We start from the raw sequence: 27,283 nt of genomic DNA, 5'->3' as shown, positions 1-27,283 counted from the left end.
GGGGGGGGGGGGGGGGGGTGCTCTGTGCTTCTTTTTTTTTTTTTTCTAGTGAAAGGCCATTTCACTGCCTGCTGTTACCATAACGACGGGCTACAGAGGACAGGGGGGTGGAGGGGTGCGTCACAAAGTTTGTCTTTTGGCTGCAAGACACCAAGCACTGGGGCTGCTATGGGACAACGATTAACAAAAGTCCAAACTGGAGGAAGAAAGGAAAAGGGGGTCCATAGTGGAAGCCGTTCCCCCACAGATGACCTCATAACTGTTTGTTGTCCTTTTTTTGTCACAGATTGTAAAAGGGCATTTTGTGTTGTTTTTTCCATCAAGAAAACTGCCAACCAAAGACTGCAGGCCCTTCGCTACTCATTCAGGTTGATCATTTAGGCTTTGAAATACCATAAAGTAAAGCAGGGAGACACATCAAATCAATGTAATACTGATGCTGTAATATGAAACCAATATTTTCGTTATTAAAATTTTAAGACATGTTTTTCAGGTCAGCTTAGGGATGCAGTTTTCTGAATGTATTTCAATGTTGCAACTGAGTGCCAAATAAATCCTCCTCCTTCTCCACACACACCGACTCCAAAAACACACTAACATCATCGATATATTATCAATATATTATGGTGAAGTTACACGCTGACCAGTGTTGTTACTGCTGAGGGTTACAAAGTAGGAATATGTTGCTGCAGGACATGACAACAACATGGTAGCCACAAAGCTGGAGTGCAAGTGCCATCCAGGTCTCAGTTACAATGTAACCACCAACAGCTGAGCTCAGTTGTCCGCATCAAAAAAAAGTGTCAAAACACCGCAGTTTGCATCGGCGCGGACTGAAAATGACAGCGGCGTTTTTTCCACTTGAAGGGAGAAAAACTGCGGCGTATCCACACACACACACACACACAGAGAGAGACACACACACCGGTCCGCATTGGAGCCGTACACAATCTGACTGGTCAATTTTTACAAGTCATCATCTGCCCGGCAGGAGAAAACTAGGCCTGTAGCTATATTGAGCACCACCCTGCAGCCCTATTTCAGATTCCATTTAAATGCGACATGTGCCGTGTGTGTGCGGACCTACAAGGGCGAGGAGCTGCGCAAAAAGAAATTAGCTAAAATTCATTTTTATTTATTTTTTTGCTGCTGTGTGCTTACCTGCAGATGTTCCTGAAATCGTATCGGCAGTATCTGAGCCATTTCGGAAGGATTTCTCTTTCTGAAGAATCCGTGAGGAAGGAAAGGGGAAGGGGACAGCAGGAGTAATAGGGGTGATCTTGTTCTTTTTGTGCCCTAAACGTCCCCAAAAGTCAAATATGATGGGCAGTAGTAGGTAGTCTGGGTGGCTTGCGTTGGTATCACACGAATCCAGTGACTGCTCCCATTCAGTAGCCCCCCTACACCAGTCCTGAGTCAAAAACTCCGCACCTCCGCTAAGAAAACTAGTCCACCTCAACTACTACTGAGCCCCGTGCGCGAACCAGTTCCTCCGCGAGCCATGTAAGGATACGGGGCAGTCCTAAAAAATGATAAGTGATGACTTCGTGTAAACAGCCCGTGGCGTGGATTTATTTATTTATTCTAAAAGCTGTCAATGCAAGCGGTCGGATGTGCAGTTTGTACCCCTCCGCCGCAGCCCCTTCCCCCTTCCTTTCCACCAACTTCGAAATCAGGGCTCGTGACAAACGCCCCACCTTTGCATGATTTCTACAAAATCACACACACACACACACACACACACGTTCATCTTTCCAAAAAGTGTTTTTGTATGAATGACGCAGAGCTCTGTACCGGGCAGGACTGCTGACGTTTAAAAGTGTTTTTATAAGGAACTGCATCTTTTTTATTTATACAAGATCTCATAGCCTATATGACCTTCTGCTATCATCATCATCATCATCATCATTTTAATTGTGCCTGGTGAGCAGCAGGTTGTGCACAAAAGATATACCGTTATATATAATATAATATAAGTTGTTTCTGTCTTGTGTTGCACTTAATTTGTTATTATGAAGAAAGCCTTAAACAAAGATAAATGTGAGGATATGACACTTATTTTTGCACATAAAAAAATAGTTTTCTCAGTCTGGGGTCTGGGTACCACCAGGGGTCTTTGAGGGGTTTCCAGGGGGTTCCCAGAAAAATAGACATAAATTTAATTTAATTATTATTTTACTGACTAGACATTAGCCCAATGACATAATGTGTATAAATGACTCTTCACTAGTAATCTGCTAATCTACAGTATAGACAGTTATAATTAAATCTTATCAGATGGGGACTCTGGAGGCTACATCTTATTAAATACAGCCTGGTAGGTATATATTTTGGGGTCCTTGACACCAAAAAGGTTGAGAACCACTGCCTTAGACTATAAGTTGCCGCGGGTTGGTCAGAAAAATACTTCCTTCCTAAAATCAAATATCTATACACTACTGAGTCAGTATTATACACAGGATGTGTTCAACGCAGACATCATTTGAAATCAAAAAGCTACTGTTTCAAAGGATCTGATTATACAGTTTTAACTTCCTTAGTAATAAATGTGATTAATATTTGCATGGAAGGGCAGAATTAGGTGCTGTAGCCTATAGGCATTTATCACTTCTGGAAAGAGCTAGTTGTTCCAGTCAATACACAGAAAACCCGTAACATGTTAAGAATAAACCTCATTGTATTAAGATTTAAATCTTTAACATTTTAAGAGACTGGCAATGTAATTAAAATATCCAGCCAGAGATCCTTGTTACATGCCATTCCCCATCTCACTCTCCCCTCATTTCCTGCCGTCTCTCTACTCACAATACCTAATAAAGATAAAAAATGCACAAAAACCATGAAATAAAATCTATAACTCAAAATGTGATTGAGTCTCAGTGAACTTATAAAAAAGATGACATTGTTACTTTAAAGTGTGAGTTTGTGAGCTGCTGTACTGTATGCATAATCACACTTTGTTGTTGGTATCAGCAGAGCTACAAGATGCCTTACACCCACCTGCCAAATTACACTGGCTCCAGGAAGTTATTTAGCACTCATTTACACCACCTCCCTATATGCAAATACAGCCGCTACAGCTGAAGGAGCCTTTGCATTTTCAGCACGTATTGAAATCAACAGTGCAAAATGATCAGATAGCTTGAAACTGCGTTACTGCTGTAAAACATAAGTCAGTTCTAAAAATCTAAATGATATAAAACAATCTATATTTCTGGTATGCTAAGCTGAAGAAGCACAATGCTTACTCTCTAAGTAATTTTCAAGGTTGGATTAAATCCAGGCTTTACAGCGCATTTTAAAGGCAGTTATTTCAAGTTAATAAATTCTGTTTCAGTTAGATTTAACTCTGATATGTGTATTATGTTGATTTTTACACTCATGCACCTATGATTCTGCCATGTAGTTTGCTTGACAAGTCCAGTATTTATGGTTTGGCCACAGAGAAGGTGGTTTCACTCTGACAGGAAGCAGGTGTAACCAGCAGTGTCTGGTCAGTGGCCACTGGAAGGAAGTGGCACACACACACACACTCACCCAAACATAGCTGGTGTCTCAGTTAAAGCCACAAACCCTCAGCTCACCACAGGGATGAGGATCTATCACAACTCAAGGACATCATCAGCCTTTTGTAATGTACTAAATCTTCTAAATGACCCACCCAAACCACAGAAACCCAGAATAAAGACCGTGATCCAGGTTAACTTATAGTTACTGGTCAGCCACAGTAAATATAGGAAAACTGTGCTAAAAGGAATAAAATAACAACTATATAAAGCAGATGCATTTTGACTTTGGGTCTGTATTGCACAATATCTACAATATCACACTGAAAAGACACAAACCATCAAACTAAACTAGGGAAAAGATATCAAATCTGTACTAAAATAAACATTACTGATTCATGGAGACATTTATCTCAACGGTTCATCACATACGACCATAACAGCGGAAATGAGCAGGAGGGGAAAAATTGTCAAAATTTTAGCTGCATGTTCAGAGGTTCTGATGATGTAAAACAGCATAAATATATACGTTTGTATGTTTAAAAGTTAGTGAAATACAGTGGTCTGACAGCATAGTCATAATTTTGAGAAACATCAAGACTGTTACAGCAATACAGTGACACGTTTTCCTTTTGACTAGAGAACAGTTAACCTTGTGCAATTATTGCTAAAACGATGACATGGCACAAAAAAGGAAAATCAATTACGATCTCTGCTTATCTTTGAGTTTTGGGGTTAAAGTGTTCTTGGACCAACCGTTGCTTTCATTTACATAATCTCTGCTAAGTTTTCAGTGCATCAACGTTTGCATTGTCTATTTCAATCTGTACTTTAGCTGTATAGCTGATTTCATAGAGTTGTAATTAGATGACACACAGAAGACCTACAATCTTTTCCAAGTGGGAAACTTTCAAACTGTGCAATTATCCTCGTATAACCCATATGAAGCTCTTAGTAGTGTAGTTTTAAGGGCGTACAGGGTGGGTTAAATACGCTGTGTGCTTGGCTTGGCTCTTGCTGTCTATCAGAAACAGCTGGTTATTCTTGTGATGGGAAATCATCTCGTCTAGGGTGCCGAACATCTGAGGGAGAGACAGAGAGAGAGATAAAGGGAGAAAGAGACCCCCAGAGAGAAGAATATAAGGGAGAAAAGGACAGAGGAGAGATAAGGAGAAAGGAGAAAGAGAGAGATAAAGGGAGAAAGAGACAGAGAGAGATAAAGGGAGAAAGAGACAGAGAGAGATAAAGGGAGAGAGGTAATTAAATAAAAAACACTTGAAATTCTTCCAGAATCCTCATCTCTTTGTCTTCTCCTTCCTGTCTTGCATGCTCTCCTCTCGTAAAAAACTTCTCTTATTCGCCCTCACCTCTTCATTCTTCTTGCCCTCTTTTCCCAGGGCGTAACCTCGTGTCTCCTCCAGGAAGCGGATGGGAATGTTGTACACCTTCTGCTGGTAGAGCACGGCGAGGGTGTACGGCTGCCGGGTGCTCTGGGCTGAGCTGTGTCGGATGAGAAAGGCACCATCCTACAATCAGAAAAAAGAGAGGAACAAACAGAAAGATCTGAGCCATACTGACACAAATAACAGAAAATAAAAAGGAATTAAGTTTGAGAAGCTTTGGTTGGAGAATGAGGCCCAAAAGAGAGCAGGGAAGTAAAAATAAAGGTGAATTGAGGATATAAGACTGTAGGGCTACATATTATGTAGAGTAAGTGGTGGAAATGGAAGTCCTAAAGGTGTCTGACTCAGGTTTGGTTTTTATTTGAGTGCAAAAGCATGCACATAAACTCTCAGCAAATTTCCATTGTCTGTGCACCCTTGCCTCGAGCCCTTGTGTTTGCTTGGTTGAAAATAAAAACTAATTGTGGTTGAAATGACTCAGCCATCATTATCTGATTATTATACTGTTTGGTTTACCTTGTTGACCTTCAGTAAGAGATCCTCAGCTGTCTTCCTATTGCAATCTCCAGCAAACCACTGTTTGTCCTGTAATATGACAGAAATATATCAATAAATCATCAGTAAAGTCCTCTTTAACTTGTGTTAAAATTTTCATGCAGATTGATATCATACCTCATTCCCAGATTGTTTAGTTGCCCTCATACCACCAAGGGAGGCTTAAAACCGATAGAAAACATGTTATATGTCTCACACGGGTTTAGGAAATCTGCATTTGGCAACATCCAGGTGGTTAAAAAAAGAAATGTAAAGTATGATCCATGTAATGTTTGGATTATATTAAATGAAAAATCAAAGCAGACCCCAAATGATCACAGTCATCCCTCAGGATTTAAAACCTCTCTTTCTGAAAAATGTGAGCTTACCCACAGGCTTAGTGGCTACCATAGGAGGATTTGGAGGGCTGGAATAAAGACAGGAGGCTAAAGTTAAACACTGAATTTAATTCTAATATATGCATAAACTTGTAGATGGGGTTAACTGCAAAACAAACTGGAAATTAAGGTAAATCTTTGCAGTTTTACTTTGTAACAAACCTCTCTACCCTCTCTGTATTCTTCACTTCTTACCTGGGTTTGGATTCCTTCAGGTTTGGGGGGGGCTTAACACTGGGAGTTGGTACAGGGAGTTTGGTTGGAAATGTGGCACGTCTTGCTTCAAACGAAGGAGCTATAGAGACAACATATACTTAACATAATTATGGTCAAAATAATTTATTTTCGATATGGTTTGTACTCATATTTGATCAGTTTTTATGGATAAAGACAATGTGGTCTTTACCTGCTTTTACCTCATTCAAGGAAGGCAAGAGTGAATTCTGAAAGGGAGTAAATAAAAGTTTCTGAGCTTAATTTCCTACATAGGAAATGGAAATACGGAGTAAGAATGAAAACTTTCATTTCTAATTCACTATCTTGACAGTCTTACTTAAAATGAGAATAGATCTTAGCAACAGGAAATGATAAGACCGAGCACTGAGATGAAAAGACACACTCACAGACTTAGCTCTGGGAACTGGAGGTTTCATCCTGCACACAGACACTCATTTTCATTACATGTTTATTACCAGGAATTCACTGTAAACTGCCACTACTATATCTGTCACATTTGCATTTTGCTGCAAAAACACAGCAGCCTCATTGTCTGATGTGACGTTGAGTAAAACACATTATATCACAGGTTACTTCAGGTTAGTTCATATCACCGTGCTTTGGTTAGGTAGGTTGAAGTGAACTTACATGGGTTTGGGAGAAGGTACAGTCACTGTTTTGGGAGGCATTCTCGTTGGTGCACGAGGGGCAGGAGGAGGGCAGGCTGAGGAAGAGAGGAAATTAAACATTTCTTCTGGAAATGAAATCTGGCTGCCTTTCACACATATTGTAGTTGTGAAAAATGCAGATGTCTGATCATCACAGTTCAATCTCAGGGCTCGTACTTGTGAAGTGACGCAACCTACCAGCTGTGGGCTCTAAATACAGGTCGTCATTATCTTCCTGAAACACAAAAAAACAAATATTGTCATACATTGATAAGACAGGAAAATATTTTATCAATACACACAGTGAAATGTGTCAAAGGTTGGGTGAGCATTCCTATGGAGGCCCAGTAATGAAGAGATACAGTTCAGGCAGAACACTAGTAGCTTGTATTAGTTGACTGACATGAGCTGTTTCATTGCACGTGTGCAGTATGGCTATTATAATTCAACACTTCTTAATATATCTCTGTCGATACTCTAATGCCATTTCTTTTCTTTTTATGTAATTAGCTTTTGGTATTGTTGATATTATCTAAGAGTTAATGTTCATGTATGAGTCGGGTAAGAGGGAAAGAATCCTTGCTTCCCCCTCAAGAGTTCCCTGACAATCTAACTTTATATCAATTTGCTAAAAATGGTTAATTCCCTGATGTCAGTGTCTCTGACTGAACTAATATTAAATGGTGTTCGAAGCCCCTTAGATCTACTTAAATCTACTGCGCACTCTCAGGTGACACCGTTCTCCTGATTCAACCCTGACATATTTAAACTGGTCTTTCTATCCTCACCCAAGCAAAGAGCAGATTCTTGGCTGCTTACCAGGCTTTATATCTAAATTGTATCTGCACAGGCTAAAGTACATTGGCCCTATGGATGTAATATGAAACAATGGACCCCTGGGCAGTGAGCACAGACATATCATATATGGCCCCTGCAAATCCTACACCGGAGCAAGACCCTCAGACTGAAAAAGATTATCTGTAGTCTATAGTCTTTTTGTTTCTCTTTCAGCGACATTATGCAGGTCTCAGGTGCTGCTGTTGGTGCACCTGAACTTCAATATTTAGTTTAACACTGGAGGTGAAGAGAGGCTGCCCACTTGACTTCTGTACAAAAGAAGAGTAAATTACAGAAAGTCATCCAAAAATGTTTTTTACTACTGGTTTTGAAAATAGAAAAAAAATAGACAAATATTTTGCTTGGATTTGGTTGACAGAACAGGCCTGTGCCTGGTGGGCTCATTCCAAGTAATGGCCCAAGCTGGCAGTTTAATTTTAAAATGAATCAAAAAAACAAGAGGATAAAAAATGAAGATTGTAGTAATTAATTTACCTGCTCTTCATTTGGATCCAAATACACATCTGAAATACAAAAAGAAAATAATAGCAGTGATTTGTGTTGTGCTGTCATACAGGCCTCTGGTGGTGAACAGCAGAGTTAACAGTGCAAACACAGCAAACCAGTGTCATCAATTCAGGAAATAAATTAGTTAGTTAGTGTAATCCTGAGGTATCTTTGTATTATTCATTATTCATAACAAAACAAATTCATGTCTAACTAATATCATAAGTTTATTGCAATGTAAAGACAATAATAATAGACAAAACAACACAAAATGAGACAGAACTGGACAATATCAAACACAACAACGCTGCACATTTTGGTAAGTTGTTGTGAACAATTGGGAAAAGCCAGAGAGTGTGAGAACAATCTTCCATTGACAAGTTCCTTGTCTTTTAAATGTTGTAATTTTGGTGCAACGATATAAGTGCTTTGTTGTTCTTGCAGATCATTTTACCATCAGTTTGCTAATGAAGTTGAGTCTCTGAAGCACTGAAGGTGCAACCTAGTGACACTACACTAGGTGGCAGTCTCTTCCTTGTTTCAGTCACAGCTGCAATCTCTGCTCATCTTACACCAACTACTCTGTTCTGCTTGTAGATATTTTTGCTATTAGTGTTATTTAAATATGAATAAAACTCAAGAACTTCTGTCTTTGACCCAGACCGTAGTAGAAGGATATCATCCATGTACCTTCCCCAACATATAATCTTATCTAAATAAGCATTTTGGTCTCCCATAAAGAGATTAAAATAATAACTACTAGCTCCCATCGCTGTTCCCCCTTTTCTGATTATATAATTGATTCTGAAACAAAAAGAAGTTGTTATTCAAAGTCCATTCTGCCAGTTGCAGGATGAAGGCAGCAGGTGGCATCTGTTCTGACTGTCTCTTTTCCAAGTAATGTGACAAAGCCTCTAACCTCTCCTTATGATCAGTGTTTGTATAAAGTGATTCCACATCCATGGTCACTAAAAAGGACGATCCAGTGTTCTTGGAGGTTTTAGAGGCTTTTCATATTACTCATATTACTTGGAAAAGAGACTAGAGCCCCCTGCTGCCTTCATCTTGCAAAGGCTTTTAAATCACTACCCTCTTGAGTGCCTCAGACGTTTTCAACAGTATTTAACTAAATGTGCCATGAGGATTGTTTCCTGGGAAAGATCAATAAGACAGCAGGTCATATTAATAGCACATGACAAATATTTGTTTTAGTATATCTGGTTGCCATATCACCTCATTAAGACATCTACCTTCCTTATAGTCAAAAGTCATTTTCAAGCTGGTGAATTACTTCTATGAAAGAGTTATTTTGTAGTGGTAGAAGTGATTACTGTACCTTCCTCTGTGTTGGGCACAGAGACCGGAGCAGGAGCAGAGCGGACTGGTGGAGGAGGCATCATCTTCTTTCTTCCGGGCTTCTCATTTCTGTCCACCTCAGGTGCTGGGAGATTGAATGTGGTTGTATCACATGGAAGAAATGAGTTAAAGAGATGAAGAGAGGCGGGTTACACACAAAGTAATGAATACAGATAAATGACTCACGTTTCTTGGTGTTGGGGGATTCGTAGTAGAAATCAGCATGTTGTTGAGGTTTCTGAAAGGCAGACATGAGATCATTTATCAAAACAGATCTGAAACACATTTTAAATGTGACAAATGCAGAGATACACAGAAACAGACTTCCAGGACACTGTTGTTACCGAGAATTTGACTGGTCTGGGCGGAGGAGCAGCCTGCCTCTGTGGGACAGCAGGATTAGATGTCCTCTCTGCAGAAAGTAGCACAATTTTAGGTTTAGTTTTATATTGTCAGGAGTATCTTATGCAAAACAGGCCTTTAAACTGTTTGAACACTATCTGCAGTAATCAGTGCTGTTACCCAGGTAAACGTTCTCCTCCACTTGTCTCTGTGGCACTTTCACAGCTGGACGCTCACAGGGAGGCGCTTCATACATGTCACCATCATCATCATCCTGTATAGTGTATCATAGTTTCAGTTAACAAGACTGGAAGCTCTATGTCTGAATTGTATAATAGCAGCATAGCTTTGATTGATAAGTGAGGGAAAGGCCAATAGAAAAAAATATTATGATGATAAAAGATAAAAACAGTAACTCCCTCAGTAAAGCAAAAATAAAAAGTGAAACACTTCATGTCATAAAAATTAGATAAAGATGTTTAATGCTATTATACATCTTTATTAAATGCTACCTCTAAAGGTCCAGTGTTTAACATTTCAGAGGATTTATTGGTAGAAATGTAATATTATATTCATAGGTATGTTTTTATTAGTGTATAATTACCTAAATGTAGGAATGAGACAGTTTACAGAACCCATGTCAGCTAGAAACCACTAAATCTTGTCTAGTCCTTTAATAGCACCTTTAATAATATTTGGATGAAAGCACAGATTCAGGAACTTGTTGTGTTTCTACTTACAAACTCATCCTGTGGCCATCCTGCATTGTCATCTGAAACAGACATTGAAAGATAAAGTCTGTAATCCAGTAAAGAAACAAAGACAGGTTTTAGTTAAAGATGAGGTTAAATCACCTGTTCTTCTGGGAGGAGCTGGAGGTCCACTGTGTCTGACAGAGAGAGGAGAGGTAAAATGCTGGAATACCATTTTATTCCATGAATTACATTTATAGTAAAACTAATGAGGTTTTGCTCATGGCCACAATACTTACAGGTTCTTCAGTTTTCCAAAGAAGCTCTGAAAAACACAGAAACTCAGATACATTTCCACATACTTAACATCAACTGTTGCATGCCTAGTTGGTAATCATTCACTTTTAGTTATCTATCAGCTTCATCTTCAGATGTGATTTAATGGGTGCTTTTTGGGGAAAGTCATCCTAATAATACAATATAGCTTTATTCAGTACACAAGGTGATTTAGTACAGTTAAAAAGTACAAGGTAACACTTTATGTGTACTTTCAATAGCATTTGAAAGAATACAGTAAAACACTGTATAATGTTTAAAGATTTTATTGATGTATTTGATAGATTAATATATAAATATATATAAAAACAGCAAGGGACAACAACATACATACATAGCAGTTACTATTCTGCATGAAGAGTACTCATACTTTTGCTACTTTGAATATATTCTGATCTCTCACTGTAACTTATTCATTCCATGTGTATCTTATTCTCATGAACTGTATCTCTCTGACTTTGGATTGCAGATAATTCACCATCGATGCTGTTTTGAGGCAGAAATGAATTAACAGTATCAGTTAAAACACAGCAAAGTTCATCTGCAGGGATGTGACTGAGGTTGGCAGGAGGAGGCGGAGATAAATACACACGTAAAGCGAAATCAGGAAGTGGAGCAACAGTATCTGTTTTCCCACAGTGCCAGGCAGCCATAGAGGAAGTGTTGATGTAAAGTAAATTATTATAGACGGACAGGAAGAGAGGGAGTTTCTTTCTCACACAAAATGTCAGAAAACAGTTGCTTTTATTAACTTGCTGGTGATAAATGAGGAGCAGGTGATTGTTGAAGGTTGGCTCAAGTTACTGTGACAGTGTTCTGCTTTGTGTTGACTACAGTGTTGAGTGTTACTACCTGCTTTTCTCGGATAAAAAACACCTATAAAGTCTCAGTGGAAAGTGTTGTCAGTGGTCCACAAGGCCAACAGGAGGAAAAAGGAAAAAGTCATGTGACCATTACGTTAAATCTGATGCAAACAAGGAAAAGACTCATTAGCATCATTCAAATGTTTCACTATTCAGACAATAGAAATAGTGTATCTGTGTTCTCACAATTAGTTACATTAGACATTAATAATATGAATTAATATATTATGTGTTAATGTGCTGTAATTTTTAATGTTAATACTTAACAGAAATATTAAGATACTGCTGAATATTAGTTATTACACTAACTCTACAGGCAGGTGACCATACAGGGAACATTTTATCTGCTGGACGAGAGGGAAATTGAACTCACATCATCTCATATCAGATCAGCAAAAAGGGTCACGCGAGACCATAGATCTGTTTTCTTAAAATTATACCAAAACCCCATCTGAGAATACGCCTGTCGTTAGATATCACTTACACAATGTTATTTATGGTGTAAATTTAGCAAATAAGGTAGACAGTGAAAACTATATGAGCAAACACGTTATGACAACAGAATTAAAACTGTACAGAAAGATCTCCACCAATATTAAAAGACAAACTGCTCTTAGAATCAAAGAAACAGAGTCTGTCTGTCTTTTTTGTTATCAAATAAGTTAACTTTTCACTACATGAAATGTTGTAGACTGAACTCCAGCACCGTCTCTGAACAACTTCCAAACTACCGCATGGTCTTGTTTACTGAAAAACAGTCTGAAATGCATTATGGGAAAGTGACAAGCTTAATATGCAGCTCGATGATGCTATATACAAGTAAGTAGAAGTGACACTATTCAGTCTACTGGAAACAAAACAAACGTATCAATGTTTTTGGGGTTTTTAGCTTAATAGATTTAAAATATATTTGAATTTGATATCAAAAGGTTTTAACACTTAATATTCCAGGTAAAAAAAGTACTTAATCAAAATTTTAGACAAAGCTTCAAAGCGGCACATCAAAAACAGCAGCTGTATAAACTGTGATTCAATTTTCTAATTCAAATCTAATAAATTTAACTAAGAAACTGATTATATGGAGGACAAACAAAAGAAAGTTTAACCAACTTGTTTAGCCTTTCAGAGAACTTTATTCTGTAGTAAAGCTTAATACTGTAGGTGTGCAGTATTTACTTTCAGGTAATCTGCAAACACTCGTCTGTGTTCTTTTTACTGTTTGCCTTCACACTCCCCCACAATCACAACTCCAGCAGTGTCGCTGCCTTCATATCTTTGCCCCATTCAGAGCTTTAAAATGCTGAAGTAAAAGTAACAACATGGAGGGTTTACAGAGGACTCTGCAGCGCTAACACTCTGCCGTCGACAACACCTGCTCACTTCCTTCTCACTCCACCCAAAGTTACCAGAATGGAAACCAAAATATGACTAAAATGAAATGGTACTTTACCATTGTCATGATTTGAGGGTCGAGTCTCGCAGCTCAAGTCATGAGGAAATGTCTTTGTTCGGGTTCTTGGATGCAAATGGTTTTGATGATTAAAAGTGAGCGATACAGAGAGAATGTGAAGAGCAGCTCTAACTGATCTCATTTGCATTTCCTACCTGTGTCAGACAGTTTCACCTGCTGCAGGACTGCCTGCCTTTAAATGAGCTAAAGCCACTGCACAGCAAAAAACATGCCTCAGAATTCCCCCACTGCAACCTGCTAATGACCATATAACCAACTGAATTTGACATAATTTGCTGCAACTGGCAAATAACATCTCCTTTGTACTTTATTTGCTAGCAAATGGGGGGATTGATTATTAACTGTTGATACACACACATCCCATTAATGAAGCTAGGCAAGTAAGCTAACTTGTCATTGAGTAGGAAGACAGGAGCCACACACAGAGCTTTCTGTATTTTACACCTTTTAAACTACAAGAAGTGAGCAATAATGATCCTAAAGTGTGTGCTGAGTGCACTTCAAATGAAACAAACTATCTGCTACATACACTCAGCTGCCAGTTTATTAGATACACCTAGCTACAGTTCAACAGCACCACAAACTGCAGCCTCCATAACGACCATACAGTTACATCAACAGCAACATTATAATCTCCATGAAGGTGAGATTTATTGCAGGTCTGTTGTATTAGACTGTATTAGTTTTAGTTAGGTGTACCTTAAAGACTGCCAACTTATTCATTATTGGTGAAAATATTGTACAGTAGGTTGACTTTACTGGCTCCAAGAAATAATTTGCTGTTAGGGGAACTATCACATGATTTGCTACGTAGTTACACACAGGATCATTAGATTTCATTTAATTCAATTTTACATGGGAATTTGTTTGTTGTTATAGTACAACCAGGATGTAAACTGTAATTTATATTTAATTTGAATGCTGTTCTTTACAGTTTACAGTATGAAATGCAGTTTCCTGTTATTTTTATCTGTGGCTTTATTTAATGGTCATTTATTTTCCATGTTTTGGTTGATCAGGATGGGAGCAATATCATTTCCATGTTTTATAGATGAACACATTGAACCTTGACCTTGAATGCCGTTTGTTAAAATGAGTGAAATGCTGTACTGTTTTTCAATTGATAACATTTTATTTTGTAATTTTCACTGTTGAATGAGTAACGGGTACTGGCAAAGGTCCACAAGATAAAGTACATTTCAACAACTCAGTGTTTCATTAGTCATGACCAAGGAATGTGCTCAACGAAACGTAATTTAATTCAGAGGCTGATAAACTGAGCCTTTTTTTACATTAGTGATCCTTCAGCTGTCATGATGTAATGAATTTATCAGTAATTTATTAATGACGATAAAATACCACAATGTCAAAAAGCATGAAACATACAAAAATGTATTCCAAACATTATTTATTGACAAAGGAGTATGTTGCTAGCTGTGGTTATAATTACAGTGACAATAAATTATTAAACTACAATACACACAATCCAAAAGTAGTTTATCAAAAACAATATAAAATACATATAAATATTAACTTAGTACAAAACATGTAAAACCCAACAAAGGAGATAAGCTTTGCAGTCAATAAGCAGTTTAATATAGAACATTTTCAATATAAAATCAATATTCAGACAATATAACTGCTGGGCTCAACCCAGGTGTCTGGAGGAGAAGTGCTCTGGAAATCTGGTTTAAAAAAATAGTGGAGAACAAGTGAGATTATGTTCTTCCTCTATAGTGACGTGTAGAAACAGGACACAGGTTTGTTGAATCGAGTGAGTCTCTCAGAGTTTCCTGCTTCCACCTGTCCAAATCTAATCCCATCTACAAGGCGGCAGCAAGCTAGAACTGCAGAAACAAGCAGAATCTGAACCAGCAGATAGGTTCTGTGTTTTGGGTGCAGGTCTGGAAACCCTCAAGCCCCAAACTAAGCATTAAAACTGTTAAAGCCAATACAACCTGCCATCTTAAAAGACAAGTGTGTAACATAGTCTTTGCACAAAACTTTCAAAAATGCCTACATTCCTATGTGACTTACTGTACTGTGCAAAGTGAATGCTTATGTTGAGTGCTACTGACCTGAAGTCTACCGCTGTGACTTCGTCTATAAACCAGCATAAAGCCAGCCAGAAAGAGCAGAGGAACAAACTGATATTTCCTATTTTCCTGCCTGACCCTCCAGTTTGGCGAATGAAATACTAAGAAAACACATTAAAACTTTGTATAAAAAAATGTTATTAAGATCAAGGTGGCCCAGGAGGAGGAAAAAGAGTTTGTCCTGTGTTTTTGTCCATATATACTGTCACATTCAACACAGTAAGGAAGAGACCATGGAGCTCAACATACATTGAGCATAAAAAACTCATAATTGTGGTCCCTCTTGTGCCTCTCTGTAGGAGTGGTTCGGCTGGTTTAAAACCTCAGTTTGAATTTAGATCAACAGATAAACCCTGAACAGAATCAGAGTCTTCTCTCCGTCTATCTTCTCAATGATAAACACATCTGTTCTACCCACTGTGTTTATGGGTATGGTCATCCAACAATATCTTCTTGGCAGCCTCCCTTACTTTAGACCGGGTTTGCCTTAATCTTGTCATTGATCCAGTTGATGTAATGTGTGACACGAGTGTAGACCCCAGGCTTATCCTTCTGCCCACACCCGTCGCCCCAGCTGATCACACCCATCAGAGTCATCTTGTCATTGTTTCGACAGACGAGTGGGCCACCGGAGTCTCCCTGTGGGCGAAGTCCAAGAAGCAAAATGGAGAGAGGGAAAGAAGAATTAGATTGAGTAATGTCAACAGCATTGATTTAAGGAGGAGGTTAAGTGTTAAGGTCAGGTGTTCTCACCTTGCAGGCATCATCCAGGCCTCGGGTGTCACCAGCACACAGCATGTTAGAGGTAACTGTGCGTCCAGACAGAACATCTGGGACGCAGCGTTCTCTGGGCCAAAGGCGAACATAACCTCTCTTAACACGCTCAGAGAACTGTGCAGAAACTGTGGAGAGAGTGTTTCAATTAGTTCTTCAATCAATTAAAGCTTTTAATGCCCTCTGCTGGTCAGTCAAGTAAGTGTGACCAGCTTGTGTGTGAGATTCACCTTGCGGCAATAGTGGCCATGCAAAATTAGAATGTCATGAATCAGGCAGGACGTTTGCTTACATTCAGTGTCTTTTCCATAACCTGAGATTTCACATTCAGTCCAGTCGGGCAGCACCAACCCACGTTCAGGCAGACACGCAGGAAGAACCTCCGGAGAGTTTATAGCACAGATGCCAATGTCCGTTTTCAGCTTCAAGAGAGCTGCAAGTGGAACGTGACCAGAGGAAAGTCAGGGTAATGCACTGGGGAAATGTGGGATGTAGACTGAGGCAGTTTTAACAAGCCTTTGCAGCCCACTTAAGGTTCCATATCATCACAGCTGGGGGAAAACATGGTTGCCAAGTGTCTCATTTAATTTTCATCATTCACTTTATAGTGTGCTAAAACTTAAAATGCTAGTTTATGAAAATCTGGCATTTTAATGATACAAGTAACACAGTAATACATAATATTATATTTATAAAACTAGACAAACTACATGATTATTGTCTCTTTAAGTGTTCACTCACCGATGTCATTGTCAAATGTTTCGTTGTCAAATTTCTCATGGATCCAGTACTTCTCAACTTTAAAAATCTGCTCGCTGCTGGAATTCTGTTTCCGAAACGTTCTTCCCAAAATGACTTCCAATTTTTCTGCTTTATCACTGAAAAAGATAGGGAATGTGTTTGTATGCTGCAAACATGTTCATTATTGTATTTTCTGTGCATGTGTGAAGGATGTCAGTCATTCTTACTTGTCCTCAAAGCAGTGTGCAGCAGACAGGACCCAACAGGAGTCAATGAGGACTCCTCCACAGCGGTGAAAGTGTTTCCTGAGACGGGATTGGTAAACATTAATGGCTGCCTGCCACGGCTGCTCTGTGATGTCGCTCTCTCTGCCCCCAAACATGCGGAACGCCGGTCGATTCAAGGTGTTGTCTTGACGCTGCCCACATGTTGCTACAGAGAGGTTGCCGGATGATGGTTAAATGACAGTAAAATTACAACACTCTAAACACATCAGAGGTGATATGTTCTGGGTGATTTTTATTGGATGTGAAGATGTCCTACCTCTGTTGTTGTTAGTGGTGGGGGCACGTGGGCCAGAAGTGGTGATGATAGATGGACGTCTCGCTAGAAAAGAGGAGACAAGTTTGGGTGGAAGATTTATTTCATACACTTCTAACAGGTAGCTGACTTCTTGACTTCATTAAACCATGATAGTGAGGGGACTCACAGCATTTAGGTATGTCACACAGCTCCCAGGTCAGCAGCATGTTTTTATAGGTGTGACACCATGGACCGTCATCACCGTCTGGATTCCTATTAGATAAACGAAGAGGAAATGCAATGAAAACCTGAGTTGTTATTATCTTTCTCCATGTAAGGAGAACCTCTCATGTGTTATCATAATGTTTGTGTTGGTGTCTCTACCTGCAGAAGTTGTGGCTGCCCAGCCCCTGCTCCAGTGCATCAGATCTCCAGGCATTGTTGAGCTTGTGCTTCAAAGCAGGGGAGTCCCACGGGAGACAGCGAGAGCCACTCTTGGTGACAGATGCTGTGCCTCTGTATGACTGACCAGAGCCCTGCATACATTCCTGGTACTTATCTGCTCCAAAAACACACAGCAAAACCAAGTGTTAAAGCAATTAATTGTTTTATTATTAGTCTTTTAGCTTATTAGCTTTTTTGAAAAGCCATACCTTGAGGACACTTAGGCAAGGAACAGAACTCCCAGACGATCTGAGTGCCTTTATAGATGTAACACCAAGGAAGGCTGTCATCGTCGGGGTTCCTGAAGGGGAAAAGAAAGGCAAGCGCAGTGAGTTCAGTTCAGTTTTTTCCTGCCAAGTCACTAATTCACTTGTCATTCCAGATCCTATAACCATTTTGTGTCCTGGTATATAAGCCTATTTCCACCTACTCTTGGCCAGATAGTCTATTGAGTCATAGTACTTGAGAATTTTAGGCTGTTTCTAGTCCGTGTTTGTTAATACTCTTTCGACTCTGTCTGCCTTTTTGACCTGTAAACTTTGCTTTTAATTTTCCTGCGCTGTCTGTGAGTCATACTTTTGGCAAACTGAGCTGTTACAAAGAAGGTGGATTAGTTTATGCCTTTCAATATAAGACGTTCTCACTTTCAGCCACAACCAGATCAATCAGTTAATTTAATCAAATGCCAGAATACAGTGTCAAGTGCATAATTCCTGCAGAGTTAATCAAAAAAATGTGACCAGGTGGATGTTCAGACACCTTCCTTGATTTAACTGAATATTTGCAGTTTATTCCTACAGATGCCCCGACACTAAATAGATTAGACTGCTTACATACCTGCAGAAGTTGTGATTGCCCAGTCCAAGACTGCTGGCGTCCACTTTTCTAGCCGTGAACTTCTTTCCTCTCAGAGATGTAGAATTCCAGTTGATGCACTCTGCTCCTGATTTGCTGATACTCCATGTGCCGCGGTACCCTTCACCCTGCCCCACTGCACACTTCTCATTGGTGTCTGTTGGAGAAAGAGACCATGTTAAACTGCATATAGTGTCATTTTTATTTCAGACTGATATCACTCTAATTCTGTCACCATGAAGCATTTTTATTGGATCTGGAAAAACTTCCAGCCATTCCAAAATATTTGGACAAATTATGGAAACATTGTTATTTCTTATACAAGACATTAAACTCTCAACTTGTGTCCTAATGGCATTTATATAGCAGTTTTCCAATTAGTGGTTTAAAACAATGACCAAACATAAACTATGATTATTGTAAATGCAATCAGATTTATTGAGTCTGGCCATTGTAACTCATTACTCTCTCGCTGAAATCACTTGGCTGTCACCATTGGGGTTTGCATAATTATCCCACTGAGAGGGTGGGGTGTCCCTAAAGCCTCAGAAAGCTGCCCACAGAAACAAAAACATTCATATCCCAGAATGTCTTTCCATGGTTTATGATCCTTTCTTCTTCCGTCCAAACCACAGGCTCATGACACCTACTGCATGAGTCACACGGTCAGACTGTGACTTTATCTAAAGTCATTAAGAAGTTCGTAGAATGTTTTAATAAGTGTTGTGTCACCAGCCACCCTGTCGTGGACATTACTGGGTTTGTTGTTAATAAAAAAATATGCAAATCCAAATACTAGACATAGTGGAATATCCAGGGTATATCTGTTCCAGCACAGAGGACTAAATAAGAGATAAAAGTATAGCTGAAAAGTCAATTAATTAATTAGTTGATCAACCAAAAATGCAACTATTCTCTGGTTCCCAATTCTTCATTGTGAGGATCTGTTGTTTTTTCTCTGTTTTATATAATTGTTAACTGAATCTTTGGGGTTTTGGACTGTTAGTCTGACAAAATGTGTCTTTTTGGACACTGGGAAATTATAATGTTAATATTTCTTTACATTTTACAGAGAAATTAATCAAGAAAAAAGCTGTGAGGTTAATTGAATAATTAATAGTTGATTGAGTTTTTGAGTACTTACTGATTTCACAGTGAGTCCCACTGAAGCCTGGGGGACACTGACAAATGTAGTCAGAAGTGTACACAGCCTCTTTACAGGTTCCTCCGTTATAGCACTGAGACACGTAGCAGTCTGGAAGGGGCAGACAGAGAGCCAGTTAGTCAGTCATACGTCATCCAGTTCTTCAGAAACAATCAGAATACGATTGATTGGCCATGACCACTTACGTATACGGAGCATTCAGTTTGTGGGTTTGGCTTTGTGTGTGTGTCACATTTGACGTAGAAACATACAGTATCATGCAAAGGTCCGTGTGCCTGTTTCATTCTGACTCTCTGATCCTGGCAAACTTCTTCATAGCTTCACTTTTAAAATTACATGTCACGCCAAGAGTTTCTGTCAAGAGCAGAACTGGTTTTATGCCATCACCAGTCCGGTTTTTCATTTATTATTTCAACATTTCCTAAAGGCTAGCGCTCAGAATAACAGAACCCCACTCGCTCCCAGTGGTATGAGCTCCCAGATGGTGCTGTTTGACTGAAAAATGTGGTTGTAATTTGTCTGAGGGAGGGGCAGTCAAGCTTCACAGGATTCGCCAGTGGGGGTGAAAGTGCGCACGAGGGCTTGTCTGGCAGGAGTATTTCAAACAATCTCAGACTAAACTATGCCCACCAGAAACCCAACAGCTCTTCATTTAGATGCACTGAAATAACACAGATTTTGGACTCATGAGCGAGGCAAGCCAACAAAAAATAATCATCTGAGGTTGTAACAGCAAGTTAGAGGTAAAATGAAGTTATAGGGAAGGACAGAGAGGTCAGTAAGGGCAGGCAAACAGGTTGACAGACAGATTAGCAAGCAGAAGATTATATTCTGCTCATTGCCAAACAAAAAAGTCTGATTAGAAAGAGACAAGAAAGTAAGACAAGTCAGCCAATCCACATGTGTTTGTGTGTGTATGCATCCATGTCACACTCACTGATGACGGGCACAAAATGACAACGTTCTCGTCCTCTTAATGCACAATGGCAATACTCCACACGCTGTCCCCTCCATCGCAGCCAAGTGTCCCCAAAACTACGCACAGCTGACGTCTCACTATCCACACATTGTACTGAGAAAACACATACACACACACACAAACAATAAGTATACAGGCAAGATGCACAAAAAAAACTTTAAACATTGTCACATGTACAAGGGGTTAAAAACATTAAGGTACAACAGCAGAGAAGACAAACACATAAATGACAACAGTGAATTTAAAGAATGTGATAATGACGATAGTGATAGTGATGGTGATGATGATGATGGTGGTGTTATTAGAAAAGACAAACAGAAGTGTGATGGGGCTCACGGGAAGTGTCAAAGGAAGGTGAAGACTTCTGGACATGAACAATCAAAAGCGTCCGTCTAGCTGGCTGCCTGTCAGGCTCACCTCTGTAAAAACGAGTCCCTCTCTTAGTGCGGAGCAGCTCCACCTGCAATGGAAGACGATGCATTAAACACAGAGCAGCACTGCATGGGAATTGGTTGCATGGCATTGGTTTTCTACCCAGGCAGCCAGTGCTTTTATTTAATTTCTTGAGGATACTGTGAAAATAAACTTGCAGAGACTTGAAACTTGCTTCACATGCAGTTCATCCCGGTCAACATTTAGTGGCCTTTAAGTTTTAGTCAAACATTAATTGTTTTCACAAACATAGTGCTCCAATACACATGATGTGAGAGTTTGCTATCATTATTAGTGAGTTTATGAGGTATATTGTTTTGAAATCTAATGGTTAAAATGAAAATTAATGAATATTTCTTCAGTTAAAAGATAAATGAAGTAGCTTTATTGCATGTAAAATGTTGCTGTACAGCAGTTGACACTTAAGTCTTGTGTGTTGAAGCACCATAATGCTCAAAGCACACAAATTCAAAAATATTAAACAAACTGTTTGCGCAGACAGATTATAAACCACAAAAAACGTGACAAGGATGTTGTACTTACATTGTCCGCTAGGCAGCAGCAGAGAGCAGACAGGAGCATTAGTACTCCACGTGTTGTGGTCATGGCTACTCAAGTTGTCTTCAACTCAAGTGGTCTGAAAGTAGAACATAAATGCTTATTAAAAACAACTCAAAGACTTTACAAGCTAATACAGTTTAGACGGACACTTATGCTGAGCACTGATACCTCGAGATGCTGTGTGTGGTAAAAACAAAAGACTAACTAACTTACAATAAGTACCATTGGATTTGCATAGATCCATAACTATTTTATAAGATATTATTAAGAATGTATAACAATGTTTTAAACAAAATAGTATTAAAATACAAATTTGGATTCAAAATAATTATTTTTAGTGACTTTTAGTGACAGACCATGGATTTGATTGTTGTATGTCTATCCGTGTAAATCTTTTGTCATGAATCTGTCATTAATGCTGAGCCAACAATTGCAGGAAACCGATCAACATGGATCGACCTTCTCCTGACTATACTGTGTCTCTGGTCAGCTTCCTTCCTCAATCCCTACGCCTGCTGCTGAGGGAGACCACTGGAGAGGAAAGGGTGGGTACGGTGGGGGGCTTGTGGGAAACCAGAGGTCATTTCAAGTTTCTTGAAGTTGTGTTGACTCAGACAGGAAGAATTAACAGCCTGTGTAGGACAGTCTGATAACAATTTTGTGCTATATATGTCTTTACGGTCCTACTTAAATTCATTTCCCCTTTATCACAATTCCTCTACAACTTCCCCACTGGGAATAAACAGGAGGCAGATTATCTTCACTTCATACGAAAAATAGACGCTGACCACCACATCAAACAACACAATCTGGACAATCCTGGAGCGATTAAAGGCAGCGTGCACAGCAGAAAGTTTCTGCACCATACTGACAGCATTCCTTCTCTAAACAGCAGCTGTAGGATGATAAAGTGACGGAGGACTTTAATGGGAAAGAGGAGGAAACAGAAGGGAAAGCCCAGAGCAAGAAAAAGTAACTAAACTTATATTTCCCTTTTTATACTTCTAGAAAAACAACAACTTGTTCCTCCTTTCTGTTTTAAAGCAGTCATCATGCAGAGAAAATGTATAGAGAAGAGTGCTCATTGCTCCTCATTGAAGTGAAGTAAACATGAGTCACAAAATGAAGGAGGGGTGAGTGGATGAAGGAGTAGAAAGGAAAATGGGAAGTAGGAAAGAGAATAAAAATAAAGTTAATAAGGGTTGAAAATGAAAAATTACCTCAACATAAAGAACTTCCAAGCTGCTTTAAAAATAACCGTAACAAACTTCTTCTACAGACACAAAGCACCCAGACATACAGAATAATCATGTGCATACATGCCTGCACAGTTTCATATACTCCTCTCTGTCGGCTGGTTCTCCACTGACTCATCTTCTGTGGTTGACTGAGCTAATAAAAAACAGCACTGTGTTTTGATATATCAGTGAGGTAAAACAGCTACGCTGGCAACCACACACATACACACCAACATACTCTGTCTCACACATACACAAAGTGTTCAGGAACGTGGAGCTAATCAACACTCCTACACACAAAGATTTACTATTCGTTCGCCTCATTGTCCATTGGCCCAAAGACTCCATCTCAGGATTTGACTTTTAAAGCACATACAGATGCATTCACACTCACCATATAGTGAACATGTCCCTTGAAAGCTATCCTTGTCTCAAACAGATAAAAACCCAGTTGACCCGTTTTTACCCCCCAACTGAGCCTCACTAGCAGGGTGACAACAAAACACTAGTTTCCTTTTTGTTTCCTTTGTGCAGCTGTTCAGCTCCGTTCGCTCACCCCAGCCCTGTCAGCTGAAAACATGTGTTTCCTGCTAAAATACAGCCAATGCGGGGCCCCATGCATTTCGGAAACGTGCGTACATATCAACACATGCACACACATGCACACATGCCAACACGCACACATCAGATATGAACATATGTGCATCCCACCCATTTTTAAAAGTCTGTGGTATCTGACATGCAGAGGCCCTGTTTGGGTGCCATCAATGCAGCTCCTTTGACAATCCTTTGAGTTTTAGCTGTGTTTGTGGTCTGTCTTATAACATTTAATGCATTTGAACAGACATAAACACACAAAATAAACATGTGCATGCCAAAGTCAAAGTAAAGTTGCGGCTGCTCTTTTAGTTTTATGTACCGTGGACTTACTTGGACACTCTGACCAAAAACTGTTGAGTTGAATCTCATAATCTTTTATTAGCTTTGACAGTAACATTTTCTTTTTCAGCTATTTGAAAAAGACGAAATATTTGATGTGAATTTAGGTTCACCTGGAGAATTTCTGCTGCAAAATGCATTTTATCAGAACTCTGAAGGTGTCAAATTTAATAAGTATCTGTGATATCTATGTGATTTTTTGGTATAACTGGCAGCAAATATGGGCTTACAACAACCAAACAACCACAAACATTTACTAAAAAAATACCTTTAATTCAGGTTTAAGTCAAACCCCATCACTAACCCTTCTGACTGCACAAGGGTCAAAGGTCAAAACTTTGAATGTAAATAGTTTACAAGAGCATCATAACCAATAAACTACAAACTTACAAAGCGAGCGGGACACCAGCGTCCCTCTGGCACTGATAGGGTTAAGGCATTTGTCTGTTACACCCAATCAGTTAATAGTTGAAACATGTACGACCAAGTATGCAGCCTGAGGAGAGCGTGGTTCCCCTAGTAGGTCAAATATGAATGGAAGAAATTAAAACATCTCTGGAGCAGCAGCAGCAGACAGACTGTGAGTCAGCAGCAGCTTCATGAGAGCAGTTTCAAAGATGCACCACTTCAGTCGGGCAAACGCATGCAACAGATGATAACACAAACATAAAAAGTCTCTCACACACAGAGTTTATGTCCAAACTAAAAGTTAATGTTTTCCACCAACGTTATTCATTCATCCTTTTTGTGTGCAACGGGAGTATATTTAAAGTAACAGGTCTTGAGTGCCGACCACAATCTTTGACATCTTTGCAATGAGTTCACCGGACCATTAGCAAGGATGTGTAATGATGATGGTGCACTGAGGTTGTAAAGGTTGGAGGTGAGACGTTCTTGTCTTCCAGTAACAAGGCCGAAAAGTCAAAGTCCAAAACGATGAGAATGCTTAGACGGCATGCAGGGGACATAGTTGCACCTGCCCGTGAGGTTGAAAGTTACGGTTCACTTTAAAGCATCGCCAAGGTCATTTTTCCTGTCTGTCCTCTATGCAAATGTCAAAACTGACACTTAATGAAGAACTTAGAGTGGGTGGACTTTACAGCGAGCATTGCAGCACTTTTATAGCCAAATTTTCTTTGGCACTGAAGCTTCTTAACATTTCTTAGAGAGCACTTGTTGGATTGAACTGTAAACACTATTCCCATTCTCTTGTCACAGCATGTTGGCATTGTCAGTTTCCGGTTACCTTGCAACATGTTTTTTAACTGGTTTGACCTGCTGGGATCCTACCTTTACAATAACTTCAGTTGAGGCATTGTTCCCTCAGTTAAGAGGTTTGCATGTGCGTAGTATGTTTTCTGATGATGTTTTATGGCATGCAATCTCATTTCGGTAAGCTACTTAGCCGGCATTATGCATTCTTAACTCAGGGGTTTTCAGTCAAGCTTCAATAAACCAGCTGTGATGCAGCTCTGTAAAGTCCCCGAGAACAAAGGGCTGTATTGTTGCCTTACAGCTTCCCTCTGTGCAGGGGGGCCTTGAATTCCATATCAGAAAGAAACACAAGCTTATCGAGCCAAAAGAAGCGAGAAGAAAGAGCAGGTGTTGACATTAGAAATTAGTATAAACCTGAGGAGATGATGGAACATGAGACAGCTGCGTGGAAAAACATGAAAGTATGGAAAGAAAGGAGAGAAAGGAGAGAAAGGGAAGAAGGGCAAAAATAGCAAGAGGAGGGAGATGAAATCAAATCCGAGAGGTCAGCACAAAGACAGTGAGTAGTCCTGAGTCATCCCAGCTCCCAGGACTGCACGAGACATATGGAGAGAGACACAGATGGAGGCATTCATAGGATTTACAACCAACATCAAGGCCATTAGATGAAGACACAATCAACAAATGTAGTCAGATAGGAAGAGTAGAGATGTGAAAGAGGGTTTTTGTCCAGATTCAAATGAAAGCTGCAGTATTGAATTACTGACTCTCGAGGGATTTAGCGCCATCCTCATTGTTCCCACAGTCTTATCCAGCACTACCCTCTATGTCTGACCTACTCTTAACTTACAGCTTTAAGACCAGACCCACTGTGAGTCACAAACATCAGGCACAAACACAACTGACCACACTGTCGAGAATGCAGATAATGGATACAAACTCTACTTTCTCTCAACATGCAACAGAACAGAGCGTCAGAGTGATGGAGAGTAACAGCGCTGACGTATTCCAGCTCAGACGGAAATCCACCTCATTAGCCTGATAAGAGTCTGCATGTCAGTGATCCTGTGCAGGTTTCGGCTCAGGGTGGTACACTGATACACACATGCATTCTGAGAGAAAACACTGTATCATAGCAGGGATGTTGATAACAAACATACAGCGAGTCCAGCAGTGAAGCACAATATCACCACGTTCTTGTAACATTTGTAACATTGAGATTTGTATGTGCTACAAATATTTGACGTGAGCAAATTACTGATTTTCTGAGAAAGGTTTAAGGGATGAAGAGTGAGTGTGTGATGCTGTGAAGGAATTTGTACAGTTGTGAGTGTATTCTCAACAGATTGAACAGGTGGATGTGAATGGAGAGTGTAAATAATGAGTGTTGAGTTTTGGGATACCAAATGAATGAGCAAGCAGTTTTAGCTCCCCACACTGTTAACGTAAAACCAGACAAATTACTATCACCACAATCACAATAATTACTACATTGTCCTTATTAACTGTGTGTGTCACCTTGGATTAATTGTTAATTACACTGAACTGCAGGTTACTATACAGTGTGGAAACACTAATGTTTAAAGGCATATTCCGTACTGTATTTATGATTAAATTTCACAAGAGATGTTTACTTAATTTTTAAATTATTATGAATTAGATAAGATGTGTGTCAAGACTACTCCATATTGTTATCTAATCATATAAGATTCAATTGTAGGACTTACAATACGATACAATAATATTGAATATTACCCAGCCATACTAATTGCTCTAATCAACTTAAACTGGTTGAAATATCTTAATTAACTTTCATCAGATGCAATCAAATGTATCAGATTATCAGATCCATTTCCCCCTTGACACATTAAATATCAAGCATGCAAAATGTTAAATCAGTATCATTAATAAAGCCTAACCTAGGAACTCTACAACCTTTAGACAATAATTCAGAATGAACCACAATAAAAGCTATGATCCGAAAACAACCCCATGCATTAATATAAATAGATGTAAAGCACGACCGCATCTGAGTAAAACAAAAAAACAAAACTCTTACCAAATTGAAAATTTTCTTCTCAAGAGGAGGACTAGTCTGAGTGTCCCTGGGATCTGTTGCTCGGACTGAGCTGGTTACTCCGCTCCCGGTTTTTATCGGTGCGCTCGGCTGCTGCCGGTGAGTGCAGGGGGCGG

At 39.5% G+C, this 27,283-nt stretch overlaps 3 protein-coding genes across 6 annotated transcripts in view; all 3 read right to left on the bottom strand.

The window, feature by feature from the left end:
* LOC118325325 (clathrin heavy chain 1-like) overlaps nt 1-1,457 on the bottom strand; it is a 21,219-nt gene extending 19,762 nt beyond the window's left edge. Inside the window, exon 1 of one of the 2 annotated variants that reach the window (XM_035657953.1) lies at nt 1,162-1,457. In XM_035657953.1, the coding sequence (XP_035513846.1) occupies nt 1,162-1,203 (42 nt within the window). In that variant the 5' untranslated portion in view covers nt 1,204-1,457. The remainder of the gene's footprint in view (nt 1-1,161) is intronic. The other variant, XM_035657954.1, reaches the window with a different exon arrangement.
* A 2,333-nt stretch (nt 1,458-3,790) lies between these two features.
* Nucleotides 3,791-13,256, bottom strand: si:dkeyp-117b11.1 (B-cell linker protein). Its single transcript, XM_035658258.1, is given in 20 exon segments — nt 3,791-4,588; nt 4,874-5,032; nt 5,426-5,494; nt 5,582-5,625; nt 5,833-5,870; nt 6,037-6,136; nt 6,248-6,284; nt 6,465-6,495; nt 6,706-6,781; nt 6,924-6,960; nt 8,058-8,086; nt 9,406-9,510; nt 9,612-9,663; nt 9,770-9,837; nt 9,948-10,041; nt 10,508-10,539; nt 10,622-10,656; nt 10,759-10,784; nt 13,109-13,126; nt 13,128-13,256. Coding segments are annotated over 20 exon segments (1,296 nt in total). The 3' UTR covers nt 3,791-4,471.
* A 1,026-nt stretch (nt 13,257-14,282) lies between these two features.
* On the bottom strand, nt 14,283-27,283 carry plat (plasminogen activator, tissue). 3 transcript variants are annotated; one of them, XM_035659017.1, is made up of 15 exons: nt 27,150-27,283; nt 21,681-21,774; nt 21,123-21,165; nt 20,664-20,798; nt 19,706-19,816; nt 18,544-18,718; nt 17,916-18,007; nt 17,647-17,821; nt 17,450-17,535; nt 17,284-17,346; nt 16,968-17,172; nt 16,741-16,877; nt 16,292-16,432; nt 15,979-16,127; nt 14,283-15,864 (listed from the first exon to the last, which is right to left on the bottom strand). In XM_035659017.1, the coding sequence occupies exons 2-15, from the start codon at nt 21,741-21,743 to the stop codon at nt 15,697-15,699; spliced, it is 1,743 nt and encodes a 580-aa protein (XP_035514910.1). In that variant the 5' UTR covers nt 21,744-21,774; nt 27,150-27,283; the 3' UTR covers nt 14,283-15,696. The 3 variants fall into 3 exon arrangements, with proteins under 3 accessions (XP_035514910.1, XP_035514909.1, XP_035514908.1); XM_035659016.1 differs by lacking the exon at nt 27,150-27,283 and adding an exon at nt 23,331-23,520 and having other exon boundaries at nt 14,284-15,864; nt 21,042-21,165; XM_035659015.1 differs by having other exon boundaries at nt 14,285-15,864; nt 21,042-21,165.

This window comes from Morone saxatilis, unplaced genomic scaffold (genome assembly GCF_004916995.1).
Source record: "Morone saxatilis isolate NCDOM2014 unplaced genomic scaffold, NCSU_SB_2.0 Contig16, whole genome shotgun sequence".
Classification (NCBI taxonomy): Eukaryota; Metazoa; Chordata; class Actinopteri; family Moronidae; genus Morone; species Morone saxatilis.
Note: the sequence above shows the minus strand (reverse complement) of the source record. Positions and strands in the feature narration are given on the sequence as shown.

What these genes read in the sequence shown, in the direction of transcription:
- plat (XM_035659015.1), bottom strand. Translation starts at nt 21,743, where the DNA reads ATGACCACAACACGTGGAGTACTAATGCTCCTGTCTGCTCTCTGCTGC. An exon ending in GTGTGACATACCTAAATGCT is followed by an intron (nt 17,347 to 17,449) that starts GTGAGTCCCCTC and finishes CCTCTTTTCTAG; the next exon opens with CGAGACGTCCATCTATCATC. An exon ending in CACCACTAACAACAACAGAG is followed by an intron (nt 17,173 to 17,283) that starts GTAGGACATCTT and finishes ACCTCTCTGTAG; the next exon opens with CAACATGTGGGCAGCGTCAA.